The 17,766-nt window shown below is 36.7% G+C and overlaps 1 protein-coding gene across 2 annotated transcripts; it reads right to left on the bottom strand.

Moving 5' to 3' along the window:
* Positions 1–7,751: 7,751 nt before the first annotated feature.
* LOC113722581 (transcriptional elongation regulator MINIYO-like) lies at positions 7,752–16,941 on the bottom strand. Of its 2 annotated transcripts, none has more exons than XM_072053630.1 (11): positions 16,237–16,941; positions 15,365–15,613; positions 14,259–15,273; positions 13,426–13,553; positions 13,140–13,318; positions 12,300–12,405; positions 11,906–12,163; positions 11,613–11,801; positions 9,227–11,488; positions 8,533–8,742; positions 7,752–8,232 (listed from the first exon to the last, which is right to left on the bottom strand). In XM_072053630.1, the coding sequence occupies exons 2-11, from the start codon at positions 15,593–15,595 to the stop codon at positions 8,038–8,040; spliced, it is 4,773 nt and encodes a 1,590-aa protein (XP_071909731.1). In that variant the 5' UTR covers positions 15,596–15,613; positions 16,237–16,941; the 3' UTR covers positions 7,752–8,037. The 2 variants fall into 2 exon arrangements, with proteins under 2 accessions (XP_071909731.1, XP_071909732.1); XM_072053631.1 differs by having other exon boundaries at positions 15,365–15,597; positions 16,237–16,318.
* Positions 16,942–17,766: the final 825 nt, after the last annotated feature.

Genomic DNA, 17,766 nt, shown 5'->3' with positions numbered 1-17,766 from the left:
GTGGTGATCTTTCATGTTTATTCACTCCACCAAAAGCTGGTGGCCAAGTGCTCAATTTGTCAACTTCAACTTGTGCTTGTTCGAGTAACCCTCATGAAGTGGAATTCAATTGTTTGCTACCTTATATTAGAAAGTTTTGGATTGCCACTTGGGATTTTAACATGCCTTACACAAGCTCTTTCCTACCTTGGCGCATGTCCTTATTTGAGAGCTTCCCAAAACTGACCAAACGACATGCAACATGGCTTGTAGTCATTCATCTATTTCCAACATTACTGTCCTTTAAGTGCACCGTCGATTTGTGGACAAATTACTTTCAAGAGAAGACTTTGAAGATTCGAGGACGAAAGAGGGAATGATGCGGATATGGGTGCGCAACAACTTCAACCTTGGGTCAAGGATCCTTTGGTCAACATTGGTGATCCGATGACAAGATCAAGATCCAAGAAGGTGAAGGAAGTTTTGCGAGCCTTGATCATTCACCATATAAGCAAGGAGCAAGTTAAGTTTGAAGATTTGATGGACCATGAAGTTACCTTGTTCACTTGTATGTTTGAAGTGAAAGAATGATCTCATGCTTGTTAGCTTAATTGGTAGTTGTTTTAAGACTGCCTAGTTTAGTAATTGTTAGTCGTTGAGTATTTTTATTACTTATTGGGCTTTATCGGGAAGTCTTAAAGAGCTGGCTCTTTATGCGAAACGAATTCCTATTCCAGGTTTATGTGAGCTGGATTTACCCTAGTTTTAGCCTATAAAAGGCACCTATTGTATGAGTGAAAGAGAAAATTGTTACAACCAGAAATCGTGAGGAATTTTCCTTCAAGTTCTTATTCGAATTTACTCTTGAATTCTTGAGTTCATAGCTTAGGATTCAAATCAGACTTTATCGATTAGTTTGTTCCCTAATCGTGGTGTCTCTTCATCCATCTTTATTTGCTTAAGGTTGCTGATTACCTTTGTGTGTCAGAAGTCTTGAGTTCATGAGAACAATCGAGTTCAATTTCCATTGGGAGAAAAAATCCAACTCTGATAATTACAAGGTTGGGAGGGTCTTCCCCTAGGGTTGCTCATCAATATTATTAGAACTTCTTGTTGAAATGTACTTAGATGCATTGGGTTAATATATAGTACAAATTACCTTTGAGATGTAAGGTCAATGTAGACATCAAAATTGATATCGTAGAATATATATAAGCTAATTAAATATAGAGTTAATTGATTGAAAATACTTTGGAAGTTTGTAGTTCATGTTGGAATAGGGAAATGTAATGGGAAATAAGTACTTGATATTTTTATGGCATTGAAGAAAAGATGATAAAACATATAAAGAATAATTTGGAGTAAATAATACGCAATTGCTAATTGTGCATTTAGAGTTTTATATTTTATTAAACTTGGAGGATGGCATTATGATCTTGAGGATCTTGTCAGCTAAGTTTCGAGGATGAATCTTTCTTTTAAGGAGGGTAGAAAGTAATAACCAACCCCAATACTTTAATGCAATTTGATAGGTTGATATATTAGTTGGGGCTATTATGTGATAAGTTAGAAACTGAGGGACTTATGAAGTAAATAAATAAAATATCTTCCCACATTATTTATTAATCAGCCATACCCACAAACATACCTTCTTCTTCATTTTATTTATCCCTTTTATATCTCTCTCTTCCTTCTATTGCCTCCAAAAAATACCAAAATTTAGAGGTTTAATTTGCCATCACTGGAGCATCGACACTATGGATGGACCCCATCATCTGATTGCCCATGACTTCAATCACCTCCTCATCAAATTTAATGGCATTTGGTCATCAGAGTTGCCGGCAATCGCCGGTCAAAGCTCTGGCAGTTACTATTCACTACAGTTTAATATTTTCAACTTTTCTTCCAAAATATTTAGAGTTTGGAAAAGTAAAAATATCACTTTGATCAAATTCTTATGGGCTATTTTCAGTAACATTTTAATGATTTTTGGATGTAAGATAAATTTTTAAAAATTAGTCAAACTTTTCTGTTTTCTTGGAATTTCAGGGCTTTGATTATATTTGCCTAAATTTAGTTTATTGGAGGTTTTTTTAGTTTCTTAAAACTACTAAACATTGGTATTCATCATTAGTTTCACTTGGGTTTGTTGGGCTATAACGGAAATGGAATTGGAGAGGTTAATGGAGACTTTGCTAGGCTTTTAATGTTATTTCGAATTTAGTTTAGTTATTTTGACTATACATGAAATAAATGTATTTGTGGGTAGTATATTTACCTATTAAGTTTGTGTATACCATTTTGAACCTTGGATGATGATTTTATGTAGGATAATCTCTTATTATTTAGTAAATTAGGCAATAGAACATCATAGCACCCATATTGTTATATTAGATAAGTAGAATAGTTGGTAACTGACTATTGGAAAATTTTAGAATCTTTGTCAAGGATTTATCAATATTAGGAAAGATGAGAAAATTATCTTTTGTTAGGAATTAGTGGTTAAGGGTAATATTAGGCTCCTTTTTATGAAAATTTGGAGTTGCTTGGTATGATTTAAGGTTATGATTTTATTATGTCTAGGTAAGGAAGGTAGCTATTATTCCGATTATTTGAACTAGCATGGGTATCCATTGGACTGAGGTAAGTGGCGCATGTATCCTATATCTTTTGAAGGCAGCTACTTGTTTAATTGCTAAAGTGGCATGAACATGTATCCGTTGTGATATTTGTTATTACTCTTGCCATGTTAAGTTGTGAGATGAAATGCTACACTTGTTGAGTTCTTGTATAAGCAACTTTTGACAGGACTAGTTCCTCACATGTAGTTGGTATATGAAACGGACTAACCGCATTGTAATTAGCAATATGAAACGAGCCTGTGCTGTAGTTAGCACTATAAATCATGTTAACCAGTTAATTTAACAACTAGATATCCGGGATCAATTGTTGTCTTATAGTTCGAGTTCCTTTATTTTTGTGATGTATGATATGCCATTGAAATGTTCATAATGGCCATGTTCTTATAAAGTTATATATACAAGTCAATGATATTTGAAATGTACTATGTATGTAACATGTTCGACCCAATAATGAGATACATGCGCTACTTATAGAATGAGATTTCGCTCACCCTTTGTTGTTATTATGCAGTTAATGATGAGTTCATTGAAGTGGACTTTGATAGTTCGTGGGTGGTAATAGAGATGGAGATGACTTTGGTTAGAGAATGACTTTTGTACTTCTATATAAGATACTTTATGATGGGATTTGAATATTGTATATATTGTAGAAAGTTTAATTTTGCTTTTATCTTGGAAGATGAAGAATTGCTATTATGGATGATCTTGTATTTGTGGATTTAGAAAACTTATATAAAAGTGAATGTAATTGTTTTGGAAATTTGTTGCCTTATGCTTTTAGTTTTGTCTAGGACGTGGCGGTGTTACGTTCCAGGTACGGGACGTGATATATCTAGCTTCTAAAGAGTTTCACGGGCCGAATGTAACTTGACAATTTTTACCTGTTGTTACTTGAATAGCACTTTCAAGATTTTCCAGTGAAGATGTGCCAGTTATAGATGCTGCCCTAGCTTCATAAATTGGAAAACTGCTTTCAATTGAATTTTTGCAACTAGAATGATGAGAATATTTATCCTTTTCCCCTTTGCAGTGCTTAATTTATAACTTGTATGACAAAAGATCATCAAACTGGCTAGAATTTGCTTCATTTTCAATACAAATATATAGTTCTTCATCAGAATAATCTCAATGTTGGAACACACAGAATACTCACATTTCTGTACATGAAAAGAGAAAAAAAGGTACGATGAGATGAAAGGTTCCAAATCTTAACAGAAATTTAATCAAAAAGATCAAAGTGAGCTGAAGTGTAACAAATCCACTGAAAAGCACAAAGTGATAATCTCATGCCAAGTTCCACTAACAGGCATAACATTATGACCATAATCTCATTGTCCATTTCTTCAAAAGCTTTAATCCATGATCACAATCTCATTGTCCATTTCTTCAAAATCATCTTCTTTTTTTTTTTTTTTTTTGAGCAAAGTGTAAACTTTTTTTAAGATCAGCAATGAGGTAATACACAAGAGTTCCTCGATCAAGTACATAAATACATCTCAATAGTTATCCCTAACAAGGTCTATACACAGTTAACACAAACAAGTATTAGGAATTCCCCACTCAACTACTAAGCTCCAATCCTCTTGATTCCTTGGTACTTTACCCCATGAAGTCACCACATACTGAACACTACAAACAAATAATTTCCAGAATCCCCACTGCGCCTTTCCTTCGTGCGTGCAATCCCCAAGCATTCCTTGCCAACAAAAGCCAGCTGGTTAAGATTGTGACTAAAGGAGTTTGATTGTAAGTGCACTAACCAACTCAGCTCTTGCTCTGGAGAATACTTACCTCCATATACCCCACACAGCCCCTGTACTTTCTGCAAACCATTTAAGTAATCCTGCAATTGAAGAACAAGCAAGCAAGCCATGCTTTCCTCTGTTTCCATACAAAAAGCACACTCCTCCATTGAAACTAATACGCCCCATCTCTTCAATCTGTCTACTCTACTCAACCTTTTTCTACATGCCAACCAAAGTATAAAAGCATATCGAGGTACATGACCTTTCGTCTAAACTACCTTGTGCCTACTAACATTTTGTTCTTGTTCTCTAATGCCTTCATTCATCTTTCTTTTAAATTTCATTTTTTAACCACCGGTTGGTCAATATCCTCATCATTTTGTAGATTTTGTGCCTACAAACACAAATCCTATACATCGTTAAAAATGCATTATTTCATAATTGTGACTTGTAGAACCAATAAAAATTAATTAAGTAATGAAGTTTTTTTCTTACCAAGGACAAAGTTGATTGATGCATGTTGATGTGTTATTGAACTCAAGGCATCACATCATAACCTTTGTGGATGTTGGGATCTAAAGTGTTATAAAAACAAAAAACAAAAAAAATTAACTTGAAAATCTGTAATATCAAGAAACATTAGTATAGATAGGAAACGGCCAGCAAGTAATAGTTCACCTAAGGTTTTTCTCGTCTTCAGAGAAACTTATACTAGTAAAACTGTTGAGGGAGGTAAGAGAATTAACATAGCCTAAACTTGTTGTTGGTGTATTTTAACAAAATCTTAATTTTTCGCCAAATCTTTACAAGGAGTTACAATAGAATTTATTGGCGAGTTATGAAAATTATAATTGTGGGAGTTACATTGCATTTTGAATGGAGTTATTGTATAATTATTTGAATAAGAGTTACAAAATAATTATTTGGTCAAATGTATTATTGTGAGAGTTACAAAAGAATTATTTGAATAAGTCTTTATAACCCATTCAAATGTGAATTAACTCTTTAGGTTACAAATTCTACCAATTAACTACAATTTAATATGAAAAAAAACTGTTACACATTGGTTTTTCCTTTACCTAAGGTTTTGTAGCCTATAAATAGTGGGATTCTCTAAAGAATTTTACACACACTTCTTTCAACAAAAAATCACTCTAAAATACTATCCTCCTCACATTCATTTCTTTCTCCTTCATTCTGTTTTCTTTGGGCAAAGAAAGATATTGGGAAGCTTCTGCTTCTCTTGGTTGTGCAGATCAAAGAGAAGTAACAACTATAGAGTTGGGCTGTTGTATCCTGGAGGCGGCGCGCTAGACCTTCTGCATCGGTTTGAAAAGTACCGTAGGGGCGCGTATCGTCTTAAAGAGAGCGTTCTACACGCCTTAGCCCTACCGAACTTTTTAGTAGCTGTCAATTCCAATGTGGTTATTTTTTGAAGATCAGAGATTGTTCGTGTACTCTCCTCCAACACTTGTAAATTAATCATGAATATACCTTGGCCAAAACTTATGCAATGGAGATACGAGATGTAGGAGACAACAGGCAGAGGTTGTTAGGTTTTTTTTTTCTCTTAATCGTGATTTTGTGAAATTTTTTCTGCCCTTTAATGGTGTTTTTTGGTAGATTTTTTATTGTAATGGGCTCCGGTTAAACAGATTTTGTTTCTCTACTTAGTTCTTTGGTTGGCTATTCGGTTAACTTAATGTGGTCCGAATGGTTTTTACGATTGGTTTATTAAAAGAAACTGGGCACAATAAGGAGTGGGATAGGAAGTGAGATAGATTTGGGACAGAAGATCTGTTGTGTAATTTTTCCGTCAACTTGAGTCGTTATGATAAATAGAAACATTACCACATGCACGTTAGGGACATAACCAAGGGCGCTTCTGTCTTCATAGAATATATGCTAAGGTAAATTTATTTTACTCCAATTTGACTCATAAAACTAATTTATCAAATCTACAATTATTGAAATTGACCAAAATCAATTAAAAACCCAAAACCTTGAACAGAGAAATTTCAGCAAGGACAAGTAACTTGAAGAAATTGAGTTGTCTTCATTTGGAATTTAACTCATTTTTTGATATTGTTCTAGATTCCTTGGGTACATGTGCTTTTTTTTTAAGGATGACAATTTCGCTTACCTCCCTTCAAGTTTGAATATTTATACTAACTTCCATTCATGTAGTAAAATGACTATAATATCCTTTACTTATAAATAATCCTACAAACAAAAAAAAAAAAGCCCTCCAATTACAACTAGTCTTTATTCTAAAGCAACGGTTGTCACATAAAATAAACTCTTATTCTATCTCTCTGACTCTCTCTCTTACCTTCGTTCTCCTGCATCTCATAATCCACTATTTTCTGCAAATAGGTCCTCTCTTTTTTTTCCTTTTTTTATAAGTATTATTGAATTGAAATTGCAAAATGACAAGTTGCCGGATCATATTTGTTGTCAAACTAAATGACGGTGAAAAAGATGACAATGATACAGAGTACATAAAAGAAAATAAAATTGATAGCCGAAAAGGGAACATGGATTGATGAAGGTTATGGTATTATGCCAATTGTGTAAAAAAGAATTTTGGAATATAAAATTTACAATCAGATTTGCCTAGAGACATGGGATGTGGTCTCTAGTGTTGCTTTTGGTTATTTCGTGTTTTTATTCTTGGTGGGTTAGATTATTTTAACATCAACAAGGTTGTACCCATTTGGATTGAGTTTGGATAGTGACATTGGTTAATTCAAACATTGAATTAGGCAAACAAAAAAAATGAAGCTAAAGATTAGGTTGAATGCAAACTTTACTTTAATTGTCACAATTGATTTGCATGGGAAGCTTTGGGGGTGGCAATGGTAGGCTATCAAAATTGTGAGAATATAGGAATTAAGATGAAGTGGTTTATTGAGTTCAATAGGGTGGTGATTATATCGTTTATAATAGTTGCAATGTGAAAAAAATTTATTAGTGAGCTTCCCTCCTCTAAGTAATAAAGGGATATTTTAGAATTTTTTTTTAGAACAAAATTAGGAAATTTGGTCTACATTGTTACTGAAATGCTAATCATAGGAAAGGTAGGTGTAATTTTTTAAACTAGAAGGGAGCTTCCTACAATAGTCGAAAACCTCAAGAAGGTTTCTCAAATTATTCCTTTTTATTGGCATAAACCAGGCATATAATTCATTTTTTGGGAATATTTTAACAAGTCTTGGCATCGTTCCAAATTTGAATTTTCTATATCTCTCAAATAATCAAATTTCTTTAGTGAAATTCCTCCAAACCTACATTTGGGCTCTCTTGATTTGTCAAACAATAGGTTGATTAGGCACATTTTGAATTCTTTATCAATAGATGTTTTTATCCAACATAACGAGCCAAGTTAACGAAAGGACTAAAATTATCCATTTTAATTAGTTGGAAAGCCAAAAACTAAGGAAAAATAGACCCTTGAAGATTTGACTTTCAAAGGACGATAAATCACCTAAACTAACCTCCACAGGATCTCAAGTTAAGTTACCCCAATCCAAACTAGGTACATGGCTATGGTCTTCTAAGATTTCCCCCTAGTTAGAAAATTCATGCTATACACTTCGGCGCTGCATGCCTGCTGTCCATAACCAAGCACAAGTATATATACACACATGGACCTAGACAAGAGTATTAGTTTATGATACACTATGTGCTGACTCTTCTTTCTTCAGTGCTTGATCGAGCTTTTCCACTTGATTCAGCAACAAAGAGTTCCCTCCACAAGCATCTCTCAATACCACTAATCTCTTCTCTACCTGCCAAGCTTCAACAAGTCCACGCTTTGAGCCAGTGGTTGGCTTCTCATATTGCAGCAGATTCATCATCATGCCCTGTCATCAAAAAAACAGTTTGGATTTGACAAGGAAAAATGAAAACCAGGTAAAATACTTGTTTAACCGACTGGAATCTGGGTCAACGAATACAACTTGAGTAGATATTTGAACAATAATTGTAGTCCCTGTCACAAACCCCAGAACCTGCCCCCGGGAAAAAAATATATATGAAGGAAGACAGACTTGAAGAAAATGGAACATTGTCAGTTTGATAAAATCAGGGAGCACCAAAGTTAAAAGAGAGGAGAAATTGCAATCCAACTTCATTAGCAGCCAACTGAAAAGTAACTAGCCCACCTGATGGTTTACTTTACGAGAGAAGTCACGCAAGAGAGATTTTACAAGCTGATTTCGGAGCGATAGCTTATCACCAATGCCATTGCCAAAAATAAAAGACGTAAGGTGGTGCAAGACCAAGATGTACGAGGATGATCTTCTAGTTGCTGCTTTGTCAAGAACACCAGAAACCCATGATTTTACATAGGCTTCTAAGAGCTTCTCATCATCCTGCATATGCAAAATACAAAAAAAAAAAGTAGATAAAACAGTTCAAAAAACCAAAAAAAGAAAAATCAAAACCAAACACTTGCTCTGTGTCAGAAGAAATAAATTCTGTAAAACCGGGAAAAATAAGCAGTAAGACACAAAAACAGATACATTGACCAATTCATGAATTACTATCTCCCGCTCCCAAAAACAAAAGCATCAAGAATAGAATGTTGTTTGGTCTGTGTCTCATTGCAGGTGTTTGAGGCATGGGAGGTATTAAAAAATGCTGAAATCTAATCCTATGATGCACTACTCAAAAATATGCAATAGATCTATTTAGAGGGCAGCTTCAACCTAAGACTTGGTATTTACACTTCAATGACAGATAATTTGTCAAATAAAATTACATCAAAGTAGCTCTCGATCAAATAGGAACAAACAGCACGGTGGGACAGATTAAAATAATTTAATCAGCAAGAACTTTAAGAGTTCTATCTAGTACCTCAACAGGTTCAAGATATCCATCAGCTTCAGCAAAACACTGCTCCAGAGGTGGCAAAAGTTCAAGAGCATGAGCATTAGATAGTGCATTCCAGGTAGCAAGTCTAACAGGAGCTTCAACCCATCGATGAAGATAAACAGCAATTTGCCGCCCAAAAACCAAGTCACCATAGGATACAGCAGCAAATTGCTCCACAAGCATTTCAAGGAATGTAGAGTAGCTCTCATTTATCTCTAACTGAAATTGCAACAAACCACCATTTATTTTATCTCCTGCTTCAGACAATCTTCGCTTATCAACAGTTTGCCCATAGACACTCTGCAAAGTTTGATAAACATCCCTACTTTTCTCATCTTCAAGAACACCAGTCCCATCAATCAATATCACAGACAAAGCATGCAATTTCCAAGTAACTGAAACATTATGAACAGAAGAGTAGGACTCAGTGCTAAGGAAGGCAGATGTTGCTTCAAGACCTAAAAGGAAGAAAAGTCCAGCCTGAGCAACTCTGAGAAGACCAGCTTGCTCCTGCTCAACACTTTGGGTATTATAAGCTTTGTGAACGTTAGCATCTGTACTGCAACACATATTTGACATTGGACTAAGAAACCAATAAGCGGGAAGAGGCAGCCTCTGGTAAGCCCACTCATTGGTCAAAGTAGTCACACCAGTATTGTCCAAATATGATGCACTCATCTCCTCATCAATTGTTTCAAGTGGAAAATTGCCTTTCTTCAGCATTTTTTGTCTAGCATCCTGATTTTCTTCAATAGATCTAGATTTCTTTTTCACAGACAGCCATCTGCTTTTGAAGTGAGCGGCCAACACACCACAAAAGAGAAGGTAATCCTCTTCTTCATACTTCCACTCGAAAACTTTCAGCATCTTATTAACATGAAGAAAATTGTATATAACAAACTCAAGGCACCTCAAGACAGGAACTTGGAACAGCAGATCAAATATTTTATCCACCATGGATCTATCCCTAGGTCCCGCTGTTAAACAAACTTCCATGGCAGTATTAATCCATCGCAGAAAGCTGGGTAAATTGTCAACTGTTAACTGATCATTTACACAGAAATTCTGAAAAATTTCCAGCAAGCGAGTGATTAATCTTGCATCTACTTGAGCCAGCAACACAGTTTTGGACCAAAACCCTCCACCTGAGGCTCCCCAACCCACACCCGTTCCTGGAGCAGGCCCACCTCTGCCAAACATCTCAATTGACTGCATATTCGGGCGCTTAAAAGTAAACTTCATATAACTTGCCAGCAAAGTTTTTAATTCAGCCACAGAGGACTTAAGTATCCCATCAGCCAGAATCTTATCTTCTCTTGGCACACCCAGGAATTCAGATGACAGATTATCAATCTCAGGGTTAGCTAACCTGATTAACTTGTCCACAATAGAAATGATTTGGATTAACCCTTGGAGGCAAGAAGAAGAAGCTATAGCTGTTTCTAGTCCACATTTATACCTCAGATGACATAGAAACTTGACAAAAGAACCCCCTTCCGCAACATTGAAATCACAGACATCTGCTCCTGAGAAGTGAAAGTACCCGCTCTTGATAAGTTTTAGTCCAACCTTGGGAACAAACTCAGGCAGCCATGGCAGACACCCCCCACTAAATTCTGAAGTATCAGCTGGTATCACAGCCTCCAGTACACTACAAATTGTGTGCAAAGCAGAGGAAATCACCCACAATAATGAATTCATAACTGAATCTTGCAACATGTTATCCTCATTTTCTCGATTTTGCCAGTCAATGAATCTGGATAGAGGTGTAATATTTTTTAACACTGTCCAGTCAAGAGCTAAATCTATCAGTGGACCAACGTAACTCCAACACCAACTCTCCATCTCTTCGGCATTTCCATCTGTTATCTTGTCGCTAGATGAATAAAAATTTGGAAGTCTTTTAGTCAAAGCCTCCAGAACAAGATAAACTTCCCTGGAGACTGCAACAAACTCACCAAGGACATCACGGTCAAGTAGCTTTTGAAAAGTAGGCACATTTAACCAAATGCTCAAGGCAGGAAACAGATCCGCAAAGTAAGATACACAATAACCATAAGTTATGCAGACCTTCCATAATCTTAATTGTTCAACCAAGAGATTTGACGAAAGTTTACAGACCTCCTTTCCAGAATTGATCCACTGGTCAAGAGACATATATCGAACTAAATGCCAAGTAACCTTCTGGAAAATCCCACTGTTGATAAATTCTAAGCAATTCTTCTTGTCAGTCCTAGCTAGCACCTTTCACATAGTAAGAAAAGTAACCAACAACAATCTGATGAGTGCAAAGAACATCTACCCTACAGCATTATTAATACATCAATGAAAAAAGCAAGTTTACAAAGACTGCACAGGATGTTCTTACTTTCAAGAGGATCACACATTTTATCTTTGAAGGATTGATTTCCATTTGTTCCTCAGCCAAGAATCTGTTAATGACTGTCTGAACCAGCCTATGGCACGTCATGATCGCAGTTGCAGAAGTTGGGGAATGCCTTGCAACTGCAACAAGTATAGAAAGCAAGCACTCCTCCAAAGAGGCTGAAGACTGCGTCTGGCAGCAGATAAAAGATCGCTCAGAATGGTTACTAACAAAGTGTAATGCAGTTATTCAGCCAAATGGAAGGACAAACACCATATTTGCCAATTTATGAGTACCTCCAACAAATAGCGTATCCTTGGGAGGATTCCCATTCTAACCAAACCTGCAGCTACATCTTGACCAGAAACAACTACATCATCCTGAATTGTATGCTCACCTTCAGGATTGTCATCATTAACCTTAGGTAAGGGAAGAATATTAATTGGTTTAGTACTGTACTTCCAAAAGCTACCATGAAGAAAACCAACATCAATCTCTGGTTTGCTTCTAAATACAGCAGCAGTAGGAATGTCATCCTGAGTGGATGGAGCCTTCTGAAAAAGGAAGCATCACACGAAGTGAATCTATGACAAAATAGACGCATAAAAATACACTACTTTATCCATAGTTTTGTTTTTCAGCCATCAAGAAGCAAAAGACAAGAATATAATTTGACTAATGCAACCGTACCTCTGAGGTATCAAAGAGATTCTCATTCAGATCAAAGCTCAGCATGGACTGAATAGCTTTGGCACAAGATAGAACCACAGAATTGTGGTTATCGTCAAGACAAATCCTACAAGCAAGAAACAGCAGGATAAGGAGACATGCATCAACCTATCAGGGAGGAAGAGTCATGGTGTAACCAATTTTAGAGCTGATATAACTAAGGGGTTTGTAGTCGAAAATAAAAGTGCAAAGATTCTTTTCTACCCATACGTTCAAGAAAGGTGGTGGAGAAAGGGCCTACCAAGATACCAAAATGATAGATGAAATAGTTCATGGAGCCAGCGATGGACAATAAAGTGGAAATTGATATGAAGAATCCAATTAACATCAGGACCAGACAATTAAGCCTAAACGATATGGACCAACAACAGTTCAATGACATTTATGGGTCATTTTACATGCTTATCCAAAAAATCAAACTTAAACTATTCCACTCAATGCATCATCTAATTGTTCAATCAAAAGTGCCAATGACCATCAGCCCTTACTGGCAGCATTTAAAACACAGAACAACAACAAAAGCAGGAAAATTTTTTCACGAAAAAGCAAAAAATGAACTTTTAAGAGCAGACAAAACATACATATCACTTTTGATAAGTTTTTCAGACATGTAATACAGAGATGAAACATGACAAAGACGGGCGCAATTCAATAAGAACTGCTGATCCATCCAGATTTGTCCAAAATGACAGTGATGAACTAACATGCAACATACTTGCAAAGAGGAATATAAAATCAGAGTCATGTCCAAAGAAACAAAAAGAGGTGAAGGAATTCTGGCCGCAATATCTATGGATATACCTCAGTGATAAAGCAAGCTCAGGTTCTGGGCCAAGAGAAAAAGCCCAGATAGCCTCCCAATCTCCATCTGTTTCAGCGTATTTCAAGCTGTATCCAACTTTCTTCTTGCAGATGCCATGTATTGCCCTATTAAGTATGGCTGCAACAAGATGTAGTGCAAGAGCTCTTTGACCCGGAACCTGAATAATGCAGTTCAGAATGAGGCTAATAATGCCACCAGGCCTTCATTACAAGTCAACAAGACCAAGGGACCAAAGAGTGTCACAGGCAAAACATCTAAACTTACTACACTTCTAGTTAGAGCCACTGCTTCCTTGATGGTGTATCCAACAGCACCAGGGTCACCTTCAGTTCTAAGCAAGTCTCGTTCAGCAACATTATTTACAGTATATTGACTTCCGGCAGACGTACTACCTAATAAGATAGGGGCAAGTCAATCTTGGGGAATCATTATAATTCATCATGAGGCATAAGTACAAGCAGATAACTCGCTTTATTTACTCAAAAGTTTGTGCCACAGATATATTAGAAGAAAACCAATATAACAATTTGTAAGGTCTCATTAGATTAAAGATGGATATAGGATCTAACATGGGAAAGCAAGAACAACACACACACAAACACAAAGAAAGGAAAAAAAGGGGGAGCGAAAGATCATTAGAGAAAGCAGTATCTACTTCCTTTATAAACTGCATATAAACTAACAGACTGCATCTTGACTCAATCTGCGAGATAAACAAAAAGGAATAAATTGACATATTTATTAAAATCATTTATTAGATGAATTTTTCAATTGGATCAATATATCCATCATAGATGGCCATTATTCATCTAAAGAGTGCTTAATAACAAGTAGTTTAAGAAATTCAATAGAGCAACTTAGGTGTCCTAAACAGAAGTTTGAATCGTAATTCAGGATAAACAGCATATGTGCTCAAGTTACTAAGAATACTCACTCTACTTTAGTTAGCAGTTATTAACAAAAGGGGATTTGAACACCAAAAGAATTAGCAGCAAAAATATTTGTTTGACCCAGGAACTACATAGTGCCCCCCTCCTCTCTGTTCACCATGCTCCTCTCCTTTTGCCTACCAAACACAAGAACCACCTCAGCCTTACCTGTATTTGTCGCCTGGAGAACATTAAATTTTATCATGTTGCCATCCAGGGAAAATCTTATTTCTCTGACAGTCTCTACTCTTTTGCTCCAAGAATCCCAAAAACTGCTGTTCTTTGGGCTGGGTCCAGGACCAACTTCATTCCCTTGCTTCATCCATGTCTCTTTTGAACCTGTTTCGATAACCCTGTCAGAGCTATCACTATGGGGAAGTCCATGTGCATCGAACAAAATGCTCTCATCTTGCAGAGTGCCCACTACAGCAGTTGTAGCCTTATCCTTATCTGAACGAGGGCACTTTTTCTTTTTCAACTTGTCTTGTCCCCGCTTTTTCAATGCCTCTATCAATGCAGGACTCATCTTTGCCATTATCTCAGCCTGTGCTTCTGCGATCTCTTTAGATGACATTCTCCCTATTCGAGTGCGATTCTCAGCATCAATTTGACTCTCAAGATTCAATGCCTCAGATTCATCTACAGACTGCCTATCAACTTCCATTTCGTTGCCCAAAATTTCTGGAAGTCCCAGCCCTCTCTCTGATATAATATCTTCCTCCGTTTCTGCAATCCTATGTCTTGATGTTCCTCCCATCTGCAAAAACTGTTGAGCAACATGAACATCTGCTGTGTTCTTTTGTTGGGCGAGATCAGTTGGCAAATCTGATAGTTGCTCTTTCATCTCTTGAAAATCAACAGAATTCTTGCCTTCCGTATCCAAGTCCATGGCCAAAGCAACAGCACTCTTTTCTAAACTATCATCTGAAATTTCAGCCAGAGGGCTGACAGCTGTGGACTTTTCAACAACAACGTGCTTACGCTCTCCAGAAGAATCACCCTCACCACCCATTATGTCCCGCCACCGAGATAAATCCAAACCTTCCCTCTTCCTTCTTGGAACTGGTTTGGCAAAAGCAGCAAGAGAGTCAAACCCACTAAAACCCTTCTCTTCCCCTTCTTCAGTATCATCCATATCCCTATCATCACCGCTGAAACTGCCACCACCAACTGAAGTCCAGTGCTAAAGACAACAGATTAACCAAAACACATATTAAACCTCTTGACCGAAAAGAGAGGGTGGGGGGGAAGTAGTAGGAGGGAACAGGACTTACAGGGCCATGGGAGCGGTGACGGGCCACTGGAAAAGGAAGGGCAGTGGGGCGAGGAGGAGGTATGCAGGAAGGGGCAGGGGTATCTGATGAGACTGAAAAACTACCCTTCTCAATAATGCCACCGACTAAGCGAGAAGCATCTTCATTTTCTCCATTAAGTTGAACCAGAGGAGTTCCGAAAACAGGTTTCTTGAAGCTTTTGCCTCCTTTGACTCCAGCGTCCAACTTCATTACTGGAAAATGAGCCAACTGGCATAGCAGAAACTTAAGCTATCGTTAAAATGCACCAAGGTCAATACAATTTCAATAACTAAAGGACATCTTTGAATAAAGTGCAAACCTCAAAAATGCTAACCTACTCAGTAAAATCAATCTTTATTCAGTTCAATTATGAAACCCAATCCTTCCAACCCACACAATCATGCGCAAACTGCTGCTGCTACTAGGATCAGTATGCAAGAAATATTAGCACTACAACCACAAGACCTAAAACTCCTAGTCTTCACAACCAACTGGAAAGCGATAACCCCAATAACCCAAGTTAATTAGCAACAAAAGCTTCAATTTAACGAATATTAATTTGAAAATCAAAACCCAGAAGCAAATTTGACACAGAATTCAAGCAAACCCATGACAGCATTAATTCCAATAGAGCAAAAGGACCAATACATAGATACATAAATTTGTTAACCATGAAAAGTGGTTTTCAGAAAGGCCCAGAAAACTTGCAAAATTCAAGAGCTATAAGCTAGGCTAAGAGAATCAAACTAACGAAAGCATCCCATTGCATGTTGAAAAGGCGAAAGCAAAAGCTCGGCGCTAACAAGTAAATTCAGCTAAGAAAGTAATAGGGAATTAGTATTGGAGAGTACCTGAATTTTGGTTGAGCAGATGAAGAGTTTCTACCGATTGTTGTAGACTAAGCCGGCAAGACAGGAGAAAGAAAGAGGTAATTTGGGTTGGGGGGGGGGGGGGGATTCTCTCACGTGTTTCAGTGATGAGGGGAACAGAGGACTGGCGATATTGCCAGAGCAATCTGTAGTTAAAAGGACAATTTTCCCCGGTGAGTTAATGTCTTCAATTTAACCAAAAGTCCTTTCCGTCTTTATGTCATTCCTGTCTAGGAGGCGGCGAGCAACAACACAGTCGATAATCAGGATGTGATGGATGGGGTTAAGGCCCCGTCCTAGGCTGATTTGTCTTGCTATTCCGCTGTCGAAAGTGTCCTCGGTTCAATTCCAGAGGCCAGGGGAAGAAATTGTCCTATTTCCGAGCTGTTGTTCGCCTGAAGCACTGAAATTTCTAGCCCAATCAGTAGTTTTATCAGTGCAATTGCCAAGCAAAGCAAAACTGTATCCGACCAAAATCAGAAAAGGAAGAGGGTAAGCGACTGGATTCTTAGTGAAGTATTTTTGGGTGGGTGTATGGACTCTTGCAATTTTAATCGTTGAAGATATGAAGGCAGAAATTCAGGGATGCGAAGCTCCACAGTTTAAGTCTGGGAATTTGCTAAGGGAGAGGAACACAACTGGTAAATAAAGCCAAGCTGCTGCTACAACTTGAATACAGCGTGCCTTGGTAAGAACACTTTCGAGCTTGGAGAGCGTTTTGATAGTATAAAATTAAATTTTATATGTAAAAATTTTAAAAGCTTGATTCAATTAGTATAAGATTGAATTTTTATATGTAAAAATTTTAAGTTACTCGACTCTAGCTTGACAAAAACTCATTCAACTTTAATTTTGGCAGATAAATAAACTAAATTTGAACAAAATTTTAAATCCCTTAACATAATCAAGAAGCTGAAATATTAGGGTATTTGATTTAATTGGTTCCGTTTACACCCTAACTGTGGCGGAGAGGGAGGGAAAGAAAACAGAAGTAACAAACAACTACCATCAGGCCAAATGATGTTATGAGAGTTAAGTTGACTTTAACAATGTAAGGGAAAAGTTGTCATTGAGTTCGAAAAATTACCTCGCCAACTAATTTTTGCTCTTACAATATCACAAGCCAAAAGAGTTACGGAGGGCAGCGAGGAAAATGCTCTAGTGTATTTGAATTTTCTACAATTCTTCACCACACAATTATTAGTACTTCGATATTTAGTTTTGAGATTAAGTAAACTTGTAAGTGCCTTTAAAAATAAAAGGAAATTTGTAAGAACTGAGTGTCTTTGGATTGAGATAATTTGAAATAAAATAATTTACTACACAAATTCCAATCACCTTTTTATCTCACATATATCACATCACAAAAAGTGCTCCAGTAATTATCTCAAATAAATCATCCAAATAAACTCTTATCCAAACAAATGGCGAAAGGACATTTAAGATTCACATTTGAAATTAATCTTTGGTCTGAATATTTTCTTTGCAATTCAATAAAAAATTCTCTATAGT

This window comes from Coffea arabica, chromosome 6c (assembly GCF_036785885.1).
Source record: "Coffea arabica cultivar ET-39 chromosome 6c, Coffea Arabica ET-39 HiFi, whole genome shotgun sequence".
Classification (NCBI taxonomy): Eukaryota; Viridiplantae; Streptophyta; class Magnoliopsida; order Gentianales; family Rubiaceae; genus Coffea; species Coffea arabica.
Note: the sequence above shows the minus strand (reverse complement) of the source record. Positions and strands in the feature narration are given on the sequence as shown.